We start from the raw sequence: 20444 nt of genomic DNA on the forward strand, positions 1-20444 counted from the left end.
TATCTGCTTTTTCAAAATTGCTGAATATGCACCAGATATCATAAAAGCCAGGAAGAGATGCCAACACTTAACAACTCTAGAAAATCATGCCAAAAAATAGCCCAAATTCAGCAATTCAGTTGTGTCATTTAAAAACCAAGTCAGACTCCTGCTGATGTTTCTAAAATAACTTATTTGCATCAGTTACATATATTGCAGAATCAAGTGCATACTGATGGCTCCTCCCCATCTATATTAATACAGTTTTATTCAAATATTGACAATTAATAACGCAAACTACAGGCAATATTGACTTGACAACTGAAAAAGACAAGGAGGAGAAACTCCAACAGAAGCCACCGGATTTTGAGCGAAGTAACTCCATGTATTTCAGCTTATGCAGAATGGAATTAATGAGATCTGGAGGAATGTTCTACAAACACTTTTTTTATCTGGAGACAAAGCACATCTACCAACAAAGCCTACTTATTTTATCACAAATAAGAAAAGGGAAGGGAAGAAGACACATGCTGACCTGTCACTAGAAAAATGGCCCTCAAACCACACTCTTCCATTTTATAAACTGAAGCACTTCCAGATAAACTGATCCTTCAAAAAACATCTGTGAACGCATCAACTCTTGTTCTAACAAGCACTTTCATTTTCCTGACCTCTTAATCATTCTGTCAGCAGCTAAGTAACAGAAGAAACGTTAGAGTCCCTTGGAGAATGGCGATATAAAGCAATGACTTTACCTTTTACATAGTGTATATTCTTCACTGCTTGTGACTCCCCGGGGTGGAGGGCGGAAGTGCCAGCCATCCCGGGACCCTGCAGAGGAGGCAAGACTTTGGTTACTTCTCTAATTGCCAGTGAGTCAGATAGTAACTGTCCAGAGAATTCTATCTCTAAACTCCAACCCAAAATGTATTTGTCCACAAGGCAAAATCATCCACCAACAATTAAGTTTCAATCCTAACAAATTAACGTAGACAAAGGTCCAAAGGTTATGAAGGCAAGTCTCTAACAATGTGCAGTATAGAGCATGCTGTGATAGAGCACTTCTAGCAGTAAATAGAAACTTCTGCCTCCAAATTCAGTCAGTGATGAGGTAATTCTACCTCAACCCCAAGGGCTCATCATGATAGTCAAGCCCCCTTTTTGTTTTTTGATTACTATGCAGTGCTGAGTACTCAGCAGAATCCAAGTCTTCTCACTCCAAAATAAAGCAGTGTTAGAACTGAGTTACATACCTTCTTCTAAATCTTCTACATGATATCCTGATGGTACTTTACCAGCTGCCTACAATTATATAAAAAAAAACCCCACAGTTATAAAGGAACACAGAAAAATATCATCAACAAGAACCGCTCTGGCTTCTCTGCTGTCAAAACGTGTTTCTTTCTGAAACGTTTTTCTAACCAATACAGAAATATTATCAGAAGTCTGAAATCACTTTCAGTCATAAACATAAATTTCATATTAACCTAATTGGATTGCAGCCACTGACAAAAGGAATTCTGACAGAAACACCAAGTGTAGTCATTGCTATATGAAAATCTGAGAGATTTTTACAAGTCTAAATTCCACCCTGTGATCATTTCAATGTGGCCTGCAGTGAAGCTTTTAAAAGGCCACAAGTCTGAACTGTATTAAGATGTCTTTCAGCTTTAAATCTACACTAAAAATAAAGCCATATCAATGACAAAGCACTGGGGGACTGGGGCGAGAGGAAGTGGCAATTTAATCAGTAGAAATGACAGATTAACCCCTAATACAAAAAAAAGGTGACTGAGAGGGCACTGTGTCATGTTTATTATTTCAGAATCATTTCCAACATAGAAAAATACAATAAATACATAAACAATGCAGATCTAAATGCTTTGAATTCTTTCTGCTTTCTACTTCAAGAAAGTCAACAACATATTAGCAACTTCCTCTACTTTCTCACAGATCATGCAAGATTGTGATGAAGGCTCCTGGATAGGTAGGTGGTAAAGTCCAACAGACCAGTGGAAACACTGCTGTTTGAACCAGTACGTTCACACTGAGCCTGGATCTCCTGGGGCTTTCAGCTTTTTCAGGTACTGCTCATTAGTTTTCCACTAATATGCTCATTATTACCTCCGTTTCAGCAAGAAGTGTTTTCAGTCGTGTCAGATCTTTAGTTACCATCCCGTTCTGGTGGGGGGAGAAAGAATATTAATACTTCAAACAAATGTTAACATGCATTAAACCACAGCAACTAAGTTCATTCCCCCCCCCCCTCCCCGAGAAGGGCAAGAAGGAAAAATGAGTTTGACTTGGAAAGCACAATTATAAATGACCTACTACATAACACTGAGCAAACATCAGAGTGAAAAAGGGGATTCTACAATGGCCAAAACCAGCACTAGACTTACAGGAAGTATCAATACAGGTCAATGCAGGAGAGCGGAGTGTTCAGAGCAACTTGGGAGAATAAAAAGTTTCTCAGGAAGTTCAGCTGCCACTCAAGACAAATATTAATAGCTACAGTATTTATTGATTGCTACCCTGCAGAGCAGTACTCTACATGCAGAGTAGCCATGGACAAGGTCTCAGGAGATCTGCGCTCTGTCATCAGCTTGAGCTGCTGGCCTGCTGGGTGACCTTAGGCAGGTCACTTCACCTCTCCATGCCCCAGTTTCCAATCTGCAAAACTGGGACAGTGATACTGTCTTCACAGAGCACTTTGTAAGCTACTACTGGAAAGCACTATACATGAACTGTATGCTACGGTTACTGAAATGCTTTGGCTCTAAAGTAATACAATAAAGTTTCACTGTAGTTGCAGTGATGGATCCCTTTCTTCTTAAGGACCCACTTTACAAACTACTAGTTTCTACAGTTTCATAACTCTTTCTGCTCTGATGTAGACTAAATGATTTTCAGAGTTTTCACTAAAAAGCAAGGATTAGCCATGTAACTAAAAGTAACTGCATATTCATATTGCATGTGAAGTAAAAATCCTTCAAAACTGAATTTATCTGAAGTATGTAGCTAAGTGTAATGACTTCACACACAAGTAAGCCAAAACTTTGATTAAAGGAAGCCAGAGCTGTGGTTTTTATTTCAGTCATCTCTTACAGAAACTTAATTAAGTGCTAGCACATTTGTTAGACTTTTGATTGTGCTACTGAGGAGTAGAAATTACTCTTTGCTGAAAACTTACAAACTCAACAATTCTCACACTTAGGCTTTTTGCAAACTGATTTTTCACTTCTTCAGCAGACAGCTGCAAATTCAGCTTAAACATATTAGAGGATAAAATGTTAACACGAATCACTCTCTTAAGTCACTGGGGAGGAAACTGGATGGATTCCAACCCTTCAATAAATTCATTCCAAAACTGACTTTCATTTCTTCTCTCATACAATGGCACGAGTCAGTAAATCAGTTGCTGATTTTAATATTCCTACTGAAAACAACTGTGTCTTACAACCTAAAGCTTGTAAAAACCTCTCAAATTCTGCTCTCGGACAACACTCTGGAATTGGAGGCTAAGTAACTTTATTTGCACAAGAGCTCTAAACAAGGGCACTATACACTTCCTGTGATAGGGAGCTTCTGGCTATTTTACTGGGTTTTCCCTGCAGGCAAGTTTCTTTTGACCTCACCAGGAATTTTTCAATGAAGCATTTTTTCATTAGAAAACATGAGCTAAACAAAGTAAAAACCCTTTTCTTTATGTAAAAATAGCCAATGGCAGGGGGGGAAGGGAATTCAGGATACATACCAGACAAACAGAACTGCCTCTTAGAAACAACCTCTTGATTAAGTTAAGCACTAAGGTATAAGAGACATGATCCAATTTCAAGGTAATAGGCTCTCCTACCACAGTTTCTGATGTCACTTAAACATTCCTCATGGTCTGACCAGAGGAATGCTCATCTGCGCTATAACCACATTTCTGGATTTAGCATCACCAGCAGTTCATGGTGACAAACTGCATGCTATTTAATCTAGATTACAGAAATAAAAAGGACACTATCCTGTGAAGACTGTCCTTAATTGTTCCCATATGAGTAGTCACATGAGTCACAACAGTTACTAACTGAATGGGGTTAAAAGCATCCTTACATGTTTTCACAGTTGAAGGGTAAGACAGAAGCTTTGAACTCAAACCTTTATCTTCATCTGGAAATACACAGGTCTGGGTTTTTTTCTGAAAGGCTTTTCATGCTCTCTTACAACTTAATCATGTGCTAGTTATTTAAAAGTCCTATCAATCACTTTTCTGCTTAAAACCATATGATGTTAGGTGCAACTTTAACAAAGTAAGCAAAAGTTTGAGATTTACATTATTCTAGTCAGTCCCATAAATACAAAAATTCTTTTGTATTCCCTGAGGATTCAGGCCAGCAACCAAGAATCAACACCTCTAAAACAGTGCTAATGCAACAGCCGAGGTATCCTGCTGAAATATGTGTCCCCATATACTTAATCATTGTGGTTTTCATACAATTCATTTTAGCTGCAGCCTTACAGAAGTTCATTATTACACACATTGTTTAAAAAAAGTAAATACAAAACTGCATTTTAAATTATATAGATTGCAACAAACCCACTTACCAGTGATTCACCCATCAGTGATTTGGAAAGAACATTAGACACAATTTGCAGCTTCCCTTTAAGATGCATGCAGCAGAGCACTGCACGGAAAGATCCATCTCCCTTGGCCAGCCCCTCTCCCAGCACTGCAACACAAATCAGCAGCTATTAGCTTCATCACAGTATACATTTAATTAAACTATATACAGTTTTCCTTCATCTTTAACATGAAAATAAAGTCTGAAACTTGGGTTGACCTATGGCTTCTTGGGAAGAAAAGTCTTGGATTAAAGTAAGTATTACTTGTTCTTGTCTAATATTAACTTGAAGCTTGTCTCCCACCATCTAAGAAAAGCTGTACAAGCTGTACATGAGCTCAAAAAAGGCTGTCATGTTTACATGCTAAAATAGACAAAAATTAAATATGGGAAGGTTAAATTCAAATATCTGACACACACACAAAGAACCTCCTCTTCACAGAAAGGGTAAAAAATAAATCACAACCAACAACCTCTCAGTAACACAAACATGCTCAGGAAGATCCATTCATGCCCACAAAAAAACATGCCCTGTCGTTTCCAAATATAGCTAACCTCCTCGTGGTCAATTCCTGCGACTTTAAAAGGGCTTTTATTCACTTACACTGTAAAGTGCAGGATATAGGAACGATTGTTTGAGTCTAGAAATTTACAGGCTCTGTGTAACAGAAAACTTTCCTCATGCTTTCTAGCACTGGATCAGATAGCTGCCAAACAGACACTTTCATTGACACTTGCAACAGTGAAAGGATTTATTTCACGATATAGACGTGCTTCAGACAAGCAGGAATAACACTTAATCATATATATTACCTGTCCAGAAAATGAAATGCCAGAGTGACTAAAAAGCTAGTAAGCTAAGCATGTGAGTTGAAAAGAAGGCTGGACAGTTGTTTAAAATTACAGAATTATAACATATATTACTGTTATTGCAGGCAACATCAATGTCTGTGTTCATACCACTACTCATGCAGATGCAAACAGCTCCTGTCAATGCTAACAGGAATTTTACATTCACCATAACTTCAGGATTACATTTGAGAACAATAAATCAAAACTCCTCACTCAACAGCCGCTCGCACCATTAACACAAAGTGCAAGAAAAAACAGTCCCGCAAAACAGTTACATAAAAACAACTCAGCATCCCTTCAGAATGAAACGGTAACTAAACCCTGTCTCTAAAGTTCCTCAAAGATCAGTCTGAATTCACCACTCTGACGATACTGACCACGTTTCCAAAAATAGAGCCTACTTCCCAAATCAGAAGGAGCCGCGCCAGAAATAGCTTTAACATGTCTGACACTTTGCTATTTTAACCTCGAAGACTGGATGTCCAATTACGATCTTTCGTATCATTAACTGCACAGGATCACCAAGCTAAAACATACAGTTGCACATAAAAACTTACAGAACACATCGACCAGTATCTTTTGGTAAAGATTTGTGGAATAATTTAATGGATTACAAAGTACCATCATTTCTTGTAACGCTACAAGCAGCACACTGTAAAGAACTTTTATTTCTATAGTTATTTCAAATGTACTTATCAAGCAGATTAAAATAAAACACTGTCATAGGTATGCAACATGTCAAGTCTTGTAAAAAGACAGAACAGCAGCTTGAATAAAATTGTCTATCTAAGAAAAAAAATAGTATCAAGGAAGTGTGAGTATTAAGTAGTCCATGCTAAGGTAGTTTTTAACCAAGGATATTTCAAACATAAAACTAAAACTAAGACCCTCCGGGATCACAAATGCAGATACTCTAAACTGTCAGATGCTGGGCTACAATTGGTAACAGCACATCCCAGGAAACCCCAACCAACTAGTTCATTCATATAGTCATAAAAATACAATGCGTGTGTATACAAAAGTACACACACAAACCATTTTCATACACATACATAAATGTGACATTAACAAGTTGAAAAATATCCTCTGGTTTAGATCTGGAAAACATATTTGCAGAACATGCTGGCATGAATTAAAGAAATTAACATTAAACCGGATGATATTCCTTTGTTACCTGCTATATTTGAAAGTTCTTTACTTAATTGGGAAAAAAAAGCAGACATCAGTGCTGCTCTTCCACCCACTTCTATGCCCATCCAGTGAGAGAAGAAAAATAGTTAACATGACAGTTTCTTTGATATCCTGATAACTGACACATATGCCAAGAAAAAGTTTCACAGATGGATGTCACCACTCTACCCCTATGACAAACCCATCAGACCTCATCAATGAGAGCCCTATTCATTAAACAGCATTCTCCCTCCTACCTCCTTTCACCTTCATTCATCTTTCCATGTGTGTGTCTCACTTTGATTTGCCATCGCGAAAGACAACTGTGAGGTTAGTCAGAATATTACACCCTTGGCAGAGATCAACAGTTAAAAGAAGCAGCTTAAAATAAAAAACCTCCAGAGTATTTTAAGCATGATACTGATTAAGTGACATTCAGCCTTTTTAAATCTGTTGAACTTTCATTTCATACCTACAAAAGCAACAAGCAAGTTTACTTTTCTTAGTTATATTTTGTGGGCCTTCACAAGCAGGCTGCAGAGCCGCACAAATTCCCCAGACCTGAGCATCAATGAAGACAAATGTACTTAAAACCAAGCAAGCCACAGAAAAAAAAACCCCACACAACAAAACCCACACAAAACCAGAACGAACAATTTAAAGATCGTCACTGCTAGCACACGAATGGCAGAACAGTATATCAGTCTGTGTAACAAAGCTGAGGTTACTCTTTAAAATTCAAGAGTAGTTAAGGAACTAACAACTGAAAGGTGAGATCTACCCACCTTCTCTTTACCAATCCAACTGATAAGCTCGGTTCCAACGCTTACCAAACTCTGCAGAGAGTTCTCAGCAAGTTTTGAGTCACTTGCATTATACATGGACAACAGAACATTAGGCAGGATGGTTAACTCCTTTAAAAACACCCTGACTGCACAAAGCAGTGAAATATGAAAGGCTCAACTTCAATGTGCCATATGCACATTTAGAAGCTTTAACAAATACGAATCAATGTAAGTACATCATATTGATTTTCTCTGAATCAAGTCCCAAAATGCAAACAAAAATATCAACCATGTACCCAGGAAGAAAGACAGAACCATCAGCTGTCTTTAACTTTACATGAATCCTAACACTAGCCGTTCATCCTACTAAATAGTATACTAAGTTATCTATTAGCCAAACACACCACTGTGCCAAAGACATGCATTTGAGTTCTGGTACTTCAATACGAGTTAGAAAATAGTGAGATCTCTCTAAAAAAGAAGAAAAAAAAAGAGAAGAAAAAAAAAAGTAGAAAAAGTCTTATAAAGCAGACACATAATTTTAACTAGGAAAAAATCACTGTTAGCAGACTAACAAATCTGGGCATCAGTTTTCAAAATGCAGACAACTGAGTGCAATTTATAACACTATGTAATGAAAAAAAAGAAATAAGCATACCATGCCTACAGTCTTCATCTGCTTGCCCATACTTTTTCTGAAAGGTAAAACATGAGAAGTTTAAAGATGGCATCATTCCAGTTAGCACAAACAACGACATGCTTGAATTACAAGTGTCTTAAAGCGTTTTAGAATCCATTACCTCATCTTTTCCTGGGTGCAACATGTAAAGAACAGCAGTCACATGTCAAATGTAATATAATTAATTCTTAGAATGCTGACTTTTTCTGTTTCTCAGCAAATGGACATTTTAAGAGAGGAACACGAACGGGCAAAGTATATAGAATCATAGCATAGTTAGGGTTGGAAAGGACCTTAATATCATCTAGTTCCAACCCCCCATGTTGTATGTGTGTTTGTAGGTGGTTAACAACACCTAGGAAAAAAAAGGAAAACTGAACTTTCTTTTCTGGCCACTGGAATTCTTCTTTTAAGCTCGCACCAACATGATGCTGCTGAAATCTGCAGGTCTTTTATTTTACTGTCCTATCAGTGGTGCTTTTAAATAATTGGTTCATTTAGTAAAACAAGGGGAAAAAATACTGAATTATTATTTTTTAGGCCTTCAAGTACCTGTAGAAACCCAAGTCTTTAAGAGAAAAGTTTTGATTACAAGTATCTTTCTAAAGCCCCTGAAGACTTACTGCAATAATGTCACTATGATGAACATTCAGATGGGTGCCTCACAGGATTTGTCAAGGCATCAAGGTCAGAAATGTCTTAAATACTGCTCAGCACATATCTGCATATTGGCCTATGCAAATGATTTTGAGAAGTCAAGTCCGTAGTAACTTCCATTAAAAAAACAACTTTAGTTATTTCTGAATCTCTTCCCCGAGGGAGTTGTAAGATAGGTGACCTCTCCATTTAAGAGGTTTCCCAGCTCTTGCATAGTCCAATTCAGCTGTGTATTTAAAATACTCTCACATCAGATGGGCAAGATTTATTTTAGAGCTGCCCAGCAAGGTCTTACAACTTGGCCAAACTTTTTCCACTTGGGATGAAACTGTTCATATCCGGTACCTGAAGATCTGGGGTGGACAAAGCTCCTGTAAATCCATAATATTTCCAAAACACAAAGGTAAGGAAAAACGTAGGTTCATTAAGCAGGTTGTAAGTTTATTCTTCAGCACTGTAAAGTCCTTTCCCTTAAGAAACCATAAGTCTCTGATGTTTTAAAGGAAGGACAGGAATTTGGCAATGGGATCACCTATAATTCAATGTTAAGCCTCTTACCTTACATTTACAAACCTTTACAGACTCCAGTTTTCACACTTCCATTAAAAACCTGCCAGAGCCTAAAAGTTACATCTTTCACAAGATATGCTCTAGTCTAACAATGGAAAGCTGGTACTAAAGTCAGGTCTGTGTAAATGGAGCTAAATTAGGCGAGAACTGGCTACCTGAATTCTGGCAGTTTTGGGTGTTTAGGTTTGCAACCTTAATTTCACGCTCTTTAAAGATAAGGTCATTGGTATGTAATTCAGCATAACTGTGCAAACATAATACCCTAAACCCAGACATTTTGCCTTCCTGGAATATATTTTTAGTTTAGGTATTTTTCTTCATTCTTTTAGAGAAGTGTGATTCACACCCAAACTACTTAGAGGTCCCAGTCCTGAAAAACAAACAGATCAAGGAAAACTACAAGACAGAGGCCTCATATATGCTTTAGCAAGAGGGGTTCGTGGCAAACCAACATGCCAATCACAGGAAAACTCTGAATTTTATTTAAATGTTGACGGTACAAGGTTTTCGATGTTATTTCCAGTTCACTAAATACTGTTAAAGAGTCACACTCACAAGTTGTAAAAAGGAAGCAATTCTATACAGAAGAGTCTCGATTTTGATGCGGTCGATTTCTGCCTGGCATGCCTCCGGGAGGTGAGCTGGGGGGTACTGGCTGAGGGAAAGGAGAGCCTCTGTGCAATGCTTCACTGCCACTTCATAATCCTGCTGCTTAAGGGATTCACATGCTTGTTCACATGACTTCTCTGGTCTTCTGTCTGCCATGACTCAGGGACAGAAATCCTAGAGTGGGGGCAGAGGGGACGATAAAATGTTGGTTAGCTGTATAATGGCAGTGACAACTTGCCAACCAACTTCCATTCCCATCTCAAGGTGCTGTATCACATCCCCTTCCTTTTATGCCACTCACATTTCCTATCCCAAGCTTTCTCACTAACTAACCTCTTCCCAGACTTTTCTCCATTGCTCCCAGCTTTCAGCTTTGATTCTATTTCAAGAAGGCATTTAAACCCACTACCGATAGAGGCTTTTGGGTCTTTGCTGACATGATCTTTGCTTTGAAACTTACACAACTCATCCAAACTGCTCTTTCTCCAAGCCTGCAGCCATTTACTCCAAGACACCTTTCTCTCCAAAGCACTTCTCACCTACACTCGGGGAAGGAACCACGCTCTCTGGCTGGGTGAAGCACAATGGGGACAGACAAGGATGAATGAGAAAGAACAGGATCTCAACAGGAAATTGCTTTCCTCTTCCTTCAGCTGGTTTATTTCCATTTGTGTCTGAGAAAGACCTAGGTACCCCTGTCACACAAACACCTTAGTGCACAACTTCTTAAATAATCTTAAAGCACTTATTTTTAGGCAGGAAAAAAACTGAAAAGTTGTGATAAAGATCTGTGTTCAAGGCAGACATTATCTACCAATAAACAGAGACAAATGGTTATCCACAATCTAATCCACCAGTAGAAAAGCAAAGCACTTCAATAATCCCTGTCTCCATTCTCCCTTCATTGATTTAAATATACAATACACATCCTTAAAGACATTGTACTTTGAAGCTGACTTCACAAAACTACATTCTCATAACTGAAAGAGGAAAAAATGGTAGAGTTCTCATTTTCAGTTTTAGCAAGCAGCAAACTAGCAGTATTTGCGATTATACATCAACTATCACGCCTGTGTCAAATAACCATCTTTAGCCCACTTCAAAAACTCGCTGCTAAAAAGTTCCCTTATACTTGACATTTTTAGGTTTTTAACCAGACTAAGAGAAAGTCAGGAAGTTAATCTGAAGGTCAAATAAATGTAGTTTCCTTATATGAAAAATCCCACCTCCTCATTAACAGATGCCAGAGCCAACAGACAGTAGAAATATAAATGAGACTTTACATATTTTAAACAACATAGAAGGGAAGAACGTATTCCCTTGCATTCTTAAATTCTGATTCAGTATCAATATGAAAACATAAAGGCATATTGATTTTTTCCAAGACAATTTTGATTTAAACCACCTTCCCTTTTACAACTTTTATACAGATTTCTTACGTACCACAATGTCTCTTCCCAAAAAATGGAGGAAGACAAGCATGAACATTTTGCAGTTATCCTGATACAAATCTGTGACATATGCCTCTTCCTTAATAATGGCCTTGCAAAATATTACCTCATTCATCAGATATTTCTTTTTCTGCTAAAAATAAGCCCCCATTTTCAATTCGAATAGGAACAGGTAAGTAGGTTTTGCATTTCCATGCATATGAGTAATTCATTCATGGAGTAATTCCATTAACATCAAAGACACTCAGCTGGATCACTTAAGCACATATTTTCAATTATACAAATGTTAGGTATAAAAGCTGTTTATGTAAGGATGCTTTCTAGATACAACTAAAAATTACCCTGATTTCCACTTCAGTAACATTTTAGGCCACAGTGAATTTTACAAATCTAGGATTTGCTTCAATAGCAATACAACAGTTAATTGATGTTTTTCTCATGTACATTCTGTTTTCCTCCTAAGGGACTGAAAAGAGAGGGTTTCATGAACTCTGTTGTACTTTTGATTTCCTCACTTCCTGGCTGACATAAAACCAAAATTCCTTTGACCAAAAGTCTGAGCAGAGCTGCTGTGTTTATTCCCAAGGAACTGATTACACACAGATCCCATCCTAACTGACCTGGCCAGCGTAACTGAAGGCATTTGAAAGTGAAGTTACCCAGTCCTCCTTTTCCAACATGGCACTAAGTAAAAGAAACCCATGTTACTTATCAATTGGCTTATGCTGGCTGTTTCAATAAATATTGAACTAGTCTGTCTGAGGAGAAGCTGGATTTCACCCCCAGCAGGACTGCAAAGACCACATAATGCCTGTGGTCAACTTGAAGACTTTGAAAGCACCTCATAGGAGGTAAATGATCCTAAGCAAAAACCTGTGGATTAAGTTAAGCGGAGCCAAGGAAAGTCAGGACCAGGCTGTTTGGGTAACTGGCTAAACTGAGTCACACTATTAGTATTTCTTAGTGTAATTACAAAACCCACTGAAGTTACGGTGCCCGGGACACAGTCATAGAGAAGCAGTCCCTGCAGCCTAATTTTAGTTTGGTTTGTTTTAAATAGAATCTAATCATAACAAAGAAAAACAGTATGTGGACAACATACGGAAAATTATACACTCCAGCTCTCAGATTTAATTTCAGTTGCATTTGTATCCATACATGCAGACACAAACATGCACATTTACTGTGTATTTGCACCATCTACTTCAGGCTCCAATCCAGGTGCTTTAAACTGCTCCCTGGACACAGTTGGCTCTTCCTGATGACTCCTTAAAAACCTGTGCTCCTAGTTCTGGTCCCCTGAGCTGTGCCTAAATCAGCAGCTGAGAGTAGTTTAGGTAAATGTGAATTACAAATACACTTTCTTAAAATCTAGCTATTGTAGTACTTGACCTACCCATGCTTAAAATCATTTCAGAACAGTTACTATTTTAACAGCGAAGGCCTATACACTTGTCAAAGGAAATCTAAATTCTGTGTTTATTTTCCAAGAGATTTCAAATACAAACCAGGAGTTTCTACATTCATTCCAACAGTAGAAATTATTACAGATTAGAATGGAAAGCTGAAGAGTCACAATGTCTGTGCTGTGCTCCTGAAAATCCCTTCACAAAACTGAGCAAATTGCTTATTATGCACGTCACTTTTTCTGTCTGTAAAATCGAGATTAAATCACTAAGCATGTAACAGAACAAATGCCAGGATTGTTCATTTTCTCAAAATGGCCTGCAGAACAACATGCCATAAATTCCTAAATTCAAATTTCAGTAACAATTTATTCTAGTAGCAAAGTTTAGTACGTCTGCAAAGTTTCAAGGAAGAGTAAATAGGCACGTTCGCACCATCTGAAGTTACACATCTAAAATAGGTGGACCTACCTTAGAAACGCAGGCACAATGTTGTACCAACAGAGCCTGTACTACCAGTGGCCAATACAAAGCTCTGAATCCCGGCAGCACCGCTGCCTAGAGAAGAACTCTTGATTTACACACTCAAGTGAAGTATTTAAACACAGAGCCTGTGATTTCCACCCGATAGGGCAGTAAGCATCACATCGAGTAGAGCATGGACAGAAGCTTACACAACTCTTCTTCACTGGCTAATCCACAAATCTAACCCTGGCATTACAGTTTGTACCTCCAAAAAACTTCTGCCTTTAAGTAGAAGAAAACTTACCGGCCTTCAAAGACATTTGTGCTCAGCTCAGCTTCCACAAAATATCATTTAAAAGATCTTAACGTAAGCCTTGGTGGTTTTTTTCAATGAACTATGAGGGGGTTTTTTTCCTCCCTACAACTAATGATTTTCAGGCTCAATATTCCTAACGAGTATTTTGCCTTCTTTCCAAAGGGATTTTGTAAACAAACATAAAGGGAGTAACTACAATCTAATCTCCAAATAAAAGCACACATTTCCCCTGCAGAAGTGCAGAGGGGGCTGGGAAAGGCAGAAGGGACAGCAGCTTGAGGAGGAAGAGCCATAAACAACGTGATCTACACAGTCATTTATTGTCAAGTAAACACTACGCCTGCCTGGTGCACGGGAGGCTGCTGAAGAACTACTCCACAGTCTGATGAGTCCAACTTCAAATTAAAAACCAATGTAGGAGGAGAGAACATCGTGAACTAAAATTTGAGTGTTTCACAGCAGTTTAACTCATGACTGTGCACTTTCATGCTTCACAGCTTAGAGACGTATTTTATGCAATCAAAGGGTCCATACATTAAGATAATAAGTTAAAGCATGTGATGGTTCCTAAAAAAAATTTCAAACAGATGCTTTCTCAATTCACTGTAAAGCATCTAGCCAGATAACTCTCACTGTACTTCATAAACAAACAGATTAGAGGGCACAATGCTGTTCCTATTAATGTTATTGGCAAAATTCCCAATGTCTGCCAAGACAGAAGGATCAGATCCAAGGTCTTGCATGCCAAGCTGACAAACAGTAGACAAGTCAGTAAATATTTGCATATTTTAACCAGACATTAACATCTCTTATAAAGATTTATGCTAAAGCAATGATGTTCAACTTGCAGTCCTACAGTGAGACTGGTAGGAATTTACTCTCAATTGAATACACTTCAAGAGCCACATCCTGGGATTCACCAACTGAAGCAAATGAATGAGACCTACTGCCATGGGGAACATGCAGGGGAAGAGCCTCTCCAGCTGCCTCCCATTACACTCCATAACCCTTCAAACAGTTCTGCTGTGAGAAATAAGCACCCAAATACTCCTTGCCAAAGCTATTCAGCTGTGTCCTCCTGTTAACAGCACACTGTATTGCAGGAAAGGAGAGGAGGAGAAGGGTTTGCCCTTCCTTTGCCTAGTGCGGTCAAGCTGGCACAGGCTCAGAGAAAGCAGGGCAGGAATTCAACTCATTCTGTCCCTCTCTAAGGAAACACGTGCAGTGACCACACCGTGTTTCCTAACCCTCTGTGATTTCTCAGCCCTTCTCACAAACGGGAAGGGCTGGCCACCCAACTGGACAGAAGTTTTACACACATAAGAAATTCAGGTAATACATCAAGCAGAGACAGCTGGTTCATCATACCTTCCCAGAAATTCCTTGTAAGAGGCAAAAAAGAGATTTTTGAGGCTGATTGCTCTGTCCTTCCTTAGTAACTTTTGAAGTCAACTGGAACTGAATTGCACTGAAGGCTAAAGGATCTCAAAGATGCTGCAAGTTTTATGAAACACGTAAGAAGACAGGCAACAGATCCAGACTTAAGCCCACCAAGGAAAGGGTAAATTGTAATTCAGCCTCTTGTTGGTACCAAGACATCCATTACCCCATCAATTACTGCCATATGCTGCCAACAGAGCGAGCGCTGTACCCTGGTATCATTCACCAGTAAAAGAAAATTCTTACTTATTGTGCCCATTAACGATAAAAGACATAAGCTGCATTCATTAACTGCTCAATAATCCATGTAGTAGTTTCCAGGTTTCACTAAAGCTGAGTTTCCAACCTTTTTTGGCTACAGACACTAGCAGTACACACCTCACAGCTTAATTCACACACGAAGGCCTCAAAAATTTGTTGTTTCATCATGCTGAAAAGTAATATTTGGGAAGTCAGAAAGTTGGCACAGACACAAATCCCTGTGACTGATGAGTCTTCCAGCTCCCTCTCACTTAAAATCATCAGGAAAAGGCTGACAAGACACTTAAATTTACACAGGTACAGAAAAATCTGGGTTTGTTTAATAATCTGGATGAATTACAACACATTTCATACAGTACACGATAAAAATGTTAGCTACTGTGAACATGCCAATGTTAGAGTTAAAAATGATGGGTCACTGGAATTCAACTATTTAGACTCTGCAACCAAACTGCATTTGTCAGACCACACACTACAACAGGAAATAATACATCTACCTACTGTTAAATCATATTATACAGTTGCACTGGCACCTCTAGTGATCCCATGTTAAAGCATGCTTGCACCTCCAGGTGTTAAGGCATTGGTTTTGTAGTACTCCAAAATACCATGCAAGTAACCCTTAGATTAGTAATATAAAATTAACTATCCATTTATTTCCCTTACCTATAACAATAAAATACACTTATCTTTGCCTTAAGACAAAAAAGCATTTTACTCAAGCCTCCAGGAAGGAATAAAATACAGCTGCACAAAATACAGAAGCCACTTACACATACACACAGAAGAAAATGCACTTTCCTAGTGTCATGACATACACATCACAAATAATCCCACCCTCAGAAACCATTTAATAAAGTAAGAGTAGATAATGATAGTGCACTATACCAATGTGAAAGACTTAACAGAACAGAGGATAAGGATGGAGCATCTTTCATCCACAGGGTGCAGAAAAAAAAAAAAAAAAAAAGGCATAAAAGGTGCTTTTGCCTTTTATTTTAAGAAAAATATCATGGCATAGAAACTACACACTTATTTATTGCAATTCTGGCTGAAGTCAGTAATATTAGTTATACACAGTGCTCAGAAACATACTGCACACCTTACAGAACAAATACAAAAGTCTCCACCCTTGAGAGAGGACAATCTAATCAGTTTTCTGAAATAACTGAATTACTCTGGTTAATGTTGTACAACTCCAGGCAAAATGACCCTACTTGAAATTCCAAAAATGATGTTAAATCTCAAATGGAGCATACAGAATGAGGAAAGCTCATTTCGAGGTTTTATTATATAGCATAACAGCAGCAAGAACTTCTGATACATGGGCTCAAGGATATGCTTGATTTTGGAAAGGGAGAAAAAGGAATTAAGAGGTTCATGAGGCCCCCCTACCATGAAATACTTAGATTATCCTTCCTCACTGAAAAATCAAAGAGAGCACCATAAATTAAGGGGACAAGTGATCTCTGGCCACATAAATAGAGCCTTGAGTCTGATCCAGTAAACTTAATGGAACAAACACATCCACATTTACCAAAAAAGGAACAAGTGCCTGTGGGTGGTTTATTACTATTCACATAACAACAGTAAAAAATATATCCGCAATTGAGATTAAGAGCAAATGTCTTCCACATCTGGATCCTCTGTGTTCTTTACACCACTTAATATACATCACAGTAACGAGTCAGATTTGATTGCATGCCAGTTACGGCTGCAGTACAGACACTTCATTAAATGATTACTGACACTATATTACCTTTACTTATCTCATTTTCATTTTGGAAATAGCAGCAGAAAGGACAATCTATACAGCCAGTGGCAGCAACATTTACACACGGACAAAGCGGCCATCTTTGGCTCAAAGTCTGGAAAGAACTCATGACCTCAGCACTTGTAACCACTACACGCACCATGTAAGTATCCTAAATATCTTCATCACCTGCCTTTAGGATGGCCCTTCTTCATACCACTGTCTGAAAACATGGCCTATCTTGATGAAACTAAGCAAAATAGATGGTAAGTCAAAGCACATCATCAATGCAGTGTGTACTCCCTTTGTCTGAAAACCATCCATTACTGACCAATTAAAGATTCAGAGCTACACAAAGCAAATACATATACATATTGCATTCATTACAATTAGAGTATAAATACTAGATTGCAAAGGTCAATCCTCAAGGGCTGTGTAATGACAAAAGTATCTGTGCAAGCTTATGTTGGTCCCTCTGTGTGCCTGCATTATGATATTGCCTTTCACTGTTATTAGTCACATTCCAAGGCTACCTGGCGGAATGAGCAGGCAGAACAGAGGCTGCCTGCTTAATGGACATCGAGTTAAATACTTAGCACAGGGCCTAAGGCCTTATTTACTGCATGCTACTCAGATCTGGTTCTCAAGACTGCATTTTAATGTTTTCATTAATTTTCCAATAATGCTTACAAATACTGTGACTGAGCACTTTACAAGTATTAATAAAATACCTTTATCCTTCTGACATTATTCCCATTTAAGAAGAATTAAGACATTACAACACATACGCTTCTTAAGATTCAGATTAAGACAACTGAAAGTGATTTTTCCCCATTATGCTCTGCCCTGTACTATACAACCCTTTATATGATCAAAGGCAAACACCCAGAGTCTGTAGAGTGACTTATGAGTACTCAGCATTTCTCTACATCACAACATGAGAACGTTCATTAGAAATACAGAAAATGAACTGTAGCAAAGACGGGGCTTAAGTATGATTTGCCTTTTATTTGTTATTCCCTATGCCATTTCTGAAACACTTTCTAATTTATGCAAATAGTGAAAATGTATTCCAACAAACAACTCCATTAGCATTATAAAATAAATTGTATGTAGCCAGACAGTGTAGCCTCCCTTCTAACACCAGTGTTTTTCAGTCTCTTTGTTCAGTCACCCCCATCTCCACATTCACTCTGCATATTCTGTGAAAATCTCCATCTTGCACCTTCTGTTTAAATCCAGCCGCTGCTTCCTCTGTGCTAAATGAAGGTAGAGCTGGTAGGAAAGAGGAACTGGGTGTCAGCAGTACAGGAGGGGAATTCTCTGTGTTCTCATTTTTGTCCAAAACCATACTAGGGAGGAGTGTGGAAGCCCTAGCCTGTAAACTGTACAGAAATCCCATAACACGAGCTGAAGTATATTCACTGCAGGGATTAATTATCTTTTAGACTTGTACTAAATGCTAATTTGACCGACACTGAGCAGATTTTCACAGGGTTGATAACAAGTATATCCTTGGCAGAAACATCTCACTACAGCTCAATCTCAACATTGTACAAAGCAGCTCTACAGGTCAGTAGATTTTTTTTTCCCCCAGTTTTACTGTGAACATAAGAACACATTTTTTGCCCTGTTTTTAAAAAGACTGGATCATGTAGGCAAAACCCTTATCTCCCCTCCACAGCACCCAAAAAGTCAGCCTGTGATAGACACCTACCATGGGAAATTTCAACCCAAATAATTAACATTTGGCAAGCAGTAACCGACTGAAATGAGGAGCATGTCATAGTAAGCATCAGGTAACATAATAATAGGTGGTGCTTCTGCCCCACCTAAAGTTCTTTTGGCTCCTTCATAGAAAATCTCCACGTAAACAGTCTTTCATAATAACCGGTTAAAAGCAGCAGTCTGTATCCCATCTACCTGCACATTCTTACTGCTTTTTGAGAGTAAAGTTTCCCACACTTAACCAAGATGAGGGCATTTTAATCGAAATATTGTCCCATGGTTACCATTTTATCCCCATAACAACATCACCAATTACTTATGTTTCAAAAAATGCATTAGAAAAGTAATTTAATCTTTGCTGCTCTTAATGAAATTTGCCAGAGAAAAACAAAGGGAAAAAATCAGCACTGCACGACCAGCAGCTCTCCATGGAGCAGCACCAACCTGCAAGTCTCAAACTCAAGAATATAGTGTTCACATCCTAAGAGCTGTTTTAAACATCACCAATCCACAACTCTTCAAACTATAACCTGCTTGTGGCCGAACCTCTCTTTTAAGCACTTGACTAACAGAATACGGCCTTGCTCCTGAGTGTCTCTGCACGTTTCACCTTATAATGTCTAGCAGTAATTTTGACCAAAAAAAGGCGAACATCATTAATCTTAAGGACTTCCACAGTCAAGCAATTACCAATATTCCTCTCCGCTGAGTCATAAGATAATGCCAAAAGTCCCTTTTGAGAAGTGCCTGCTGTATGATATATAGGTACATCTGTGTATATGTGACACAACATCTGTCACCTCATTTTCAAAATGCCAAGTACAAAACTGTGTTCCCAAGGAATACAAAGGGGAATCAAAGAAGATTCCCAAGCGTCATTTCAATGCAAAACACATCAGGATATTTACAAACGTATTTCAGATGTTTAAAGGGAAAACCATGTCATAAAGTTTTCCACAACACTCTCTGAACTTGCCATTCATACAGAGAGCACTTGACCACATTTCATTTCCTAAAGTTCATCAATTTAACTAGCCACAGAGAATCAAAACTAGCAGTCCCTTACTTCCAGTCTTGTGTTCAATTTGCTGCTCCCTCTAACACCATACCCCCTTTTGGAAAACCCCATGCAAACTCTTCTTCCTCCACCAGCTAAGCACCTCCAAAGCACAGTGATTCAATCTACGCTTTCTCTTCTCAACAGGGCTATTGTAGTGATGATGAAAGAGTCCTTCCTCACATGCCAAACTCCACTTTCATACAAGAACTTAATCCACTCTTGACTTAGCCCAGTACTGCAAAGCAACATACACCTACAGCCAGAGAATCAACCGGAAGAACACAGCTTGCCACTAGTGCAAATGCTCCACGTATGGATCACAGTTTGAGAAATGGGGGGGGGGGGGAAGCCCTAAATTCATTTTTTGAGATGCAAAAATCTGAATCTCACTTTCAATCTATTCAAGAGGCAAAAGAAAGTAAAAATTTTCACACTCAGTATCAGTTATATCACACAGTTTACAGTGCGCAGTTCACAAACAGCACAGAAATAAGGCAGAAAGCTGCAAAACCAGGAAAATTTTCTTTCAATATCTCAGTCTTCACTGCAGCATTATAATGAACTTAAATTTATTATAGTAGTGAATAATAGTGTGACTGAGTTTTTTGTTACGCATTTATACAGTGCTTAGCACAAAAGGGTCCTACCATAAC

The 20444-nt window shown here is 38.4% G+C and overlaps 1 protein-coding gene across 7 annotated transcripts in view; it reads right to left on the minus strand.

The window, feature by feature from the left end:
• The window catches only part of HELZ (helicase with zinc finger), an 87777-nt gene that overhangs the window by 60813 nt on the left and 6520 nt on the right, over positions 1–20444 (minus strand). For 4 of the 7 annotated variants that reach the window (XM_062612624.1, XM_062612623.1, XM_062612620.1 and 1 more), the window contains exons 2-7: positions 9858–10085; positions 8055–8091; positions 4573–4697; positions 2104–2160; positions 1233–1281; positions 735–810 (exon numbers count right to left, since the gene is read on the minus strand). In XM_062612624.1, coding sequence (XP_062468608.1) covers positions 735–810; positions 1233–1281; positions 2104–2160; positions 4573–4697; positions 8055–8091; positions 9858–10067 — 554 coding nt within the window. In that variant the 5' untranslated portion in view covers positions 10068–10085. The remainder of the gene's footprint in view (positions 1–734; positions 811–1232; positions 1282–2103; positions 2161–4572; positions 4698–8054; positions 8092–9857; positions 10086–20444) is intronic. The other 3 variants (XM_062612625.1, XM_062612626.1, XM_062612627.1) reach the window with 2 other exon arrangements.

This window comes from Pezoporus occidentalis, unplaced genomic scaffold (genome assembly GCF_034315485.1).
Source record: "Pezoporus occidentalis ecotype Australia unplaced genomic scaffold, CSIRO_AGI_Poc_V1 ctg160, whole genome shotgun sequence".
NCBI lineage: Eukaryota > Metazoa > Chordata > Aves > Psittaciformes > Psittacidae > Pezoporus > Pezoporus occidentalis.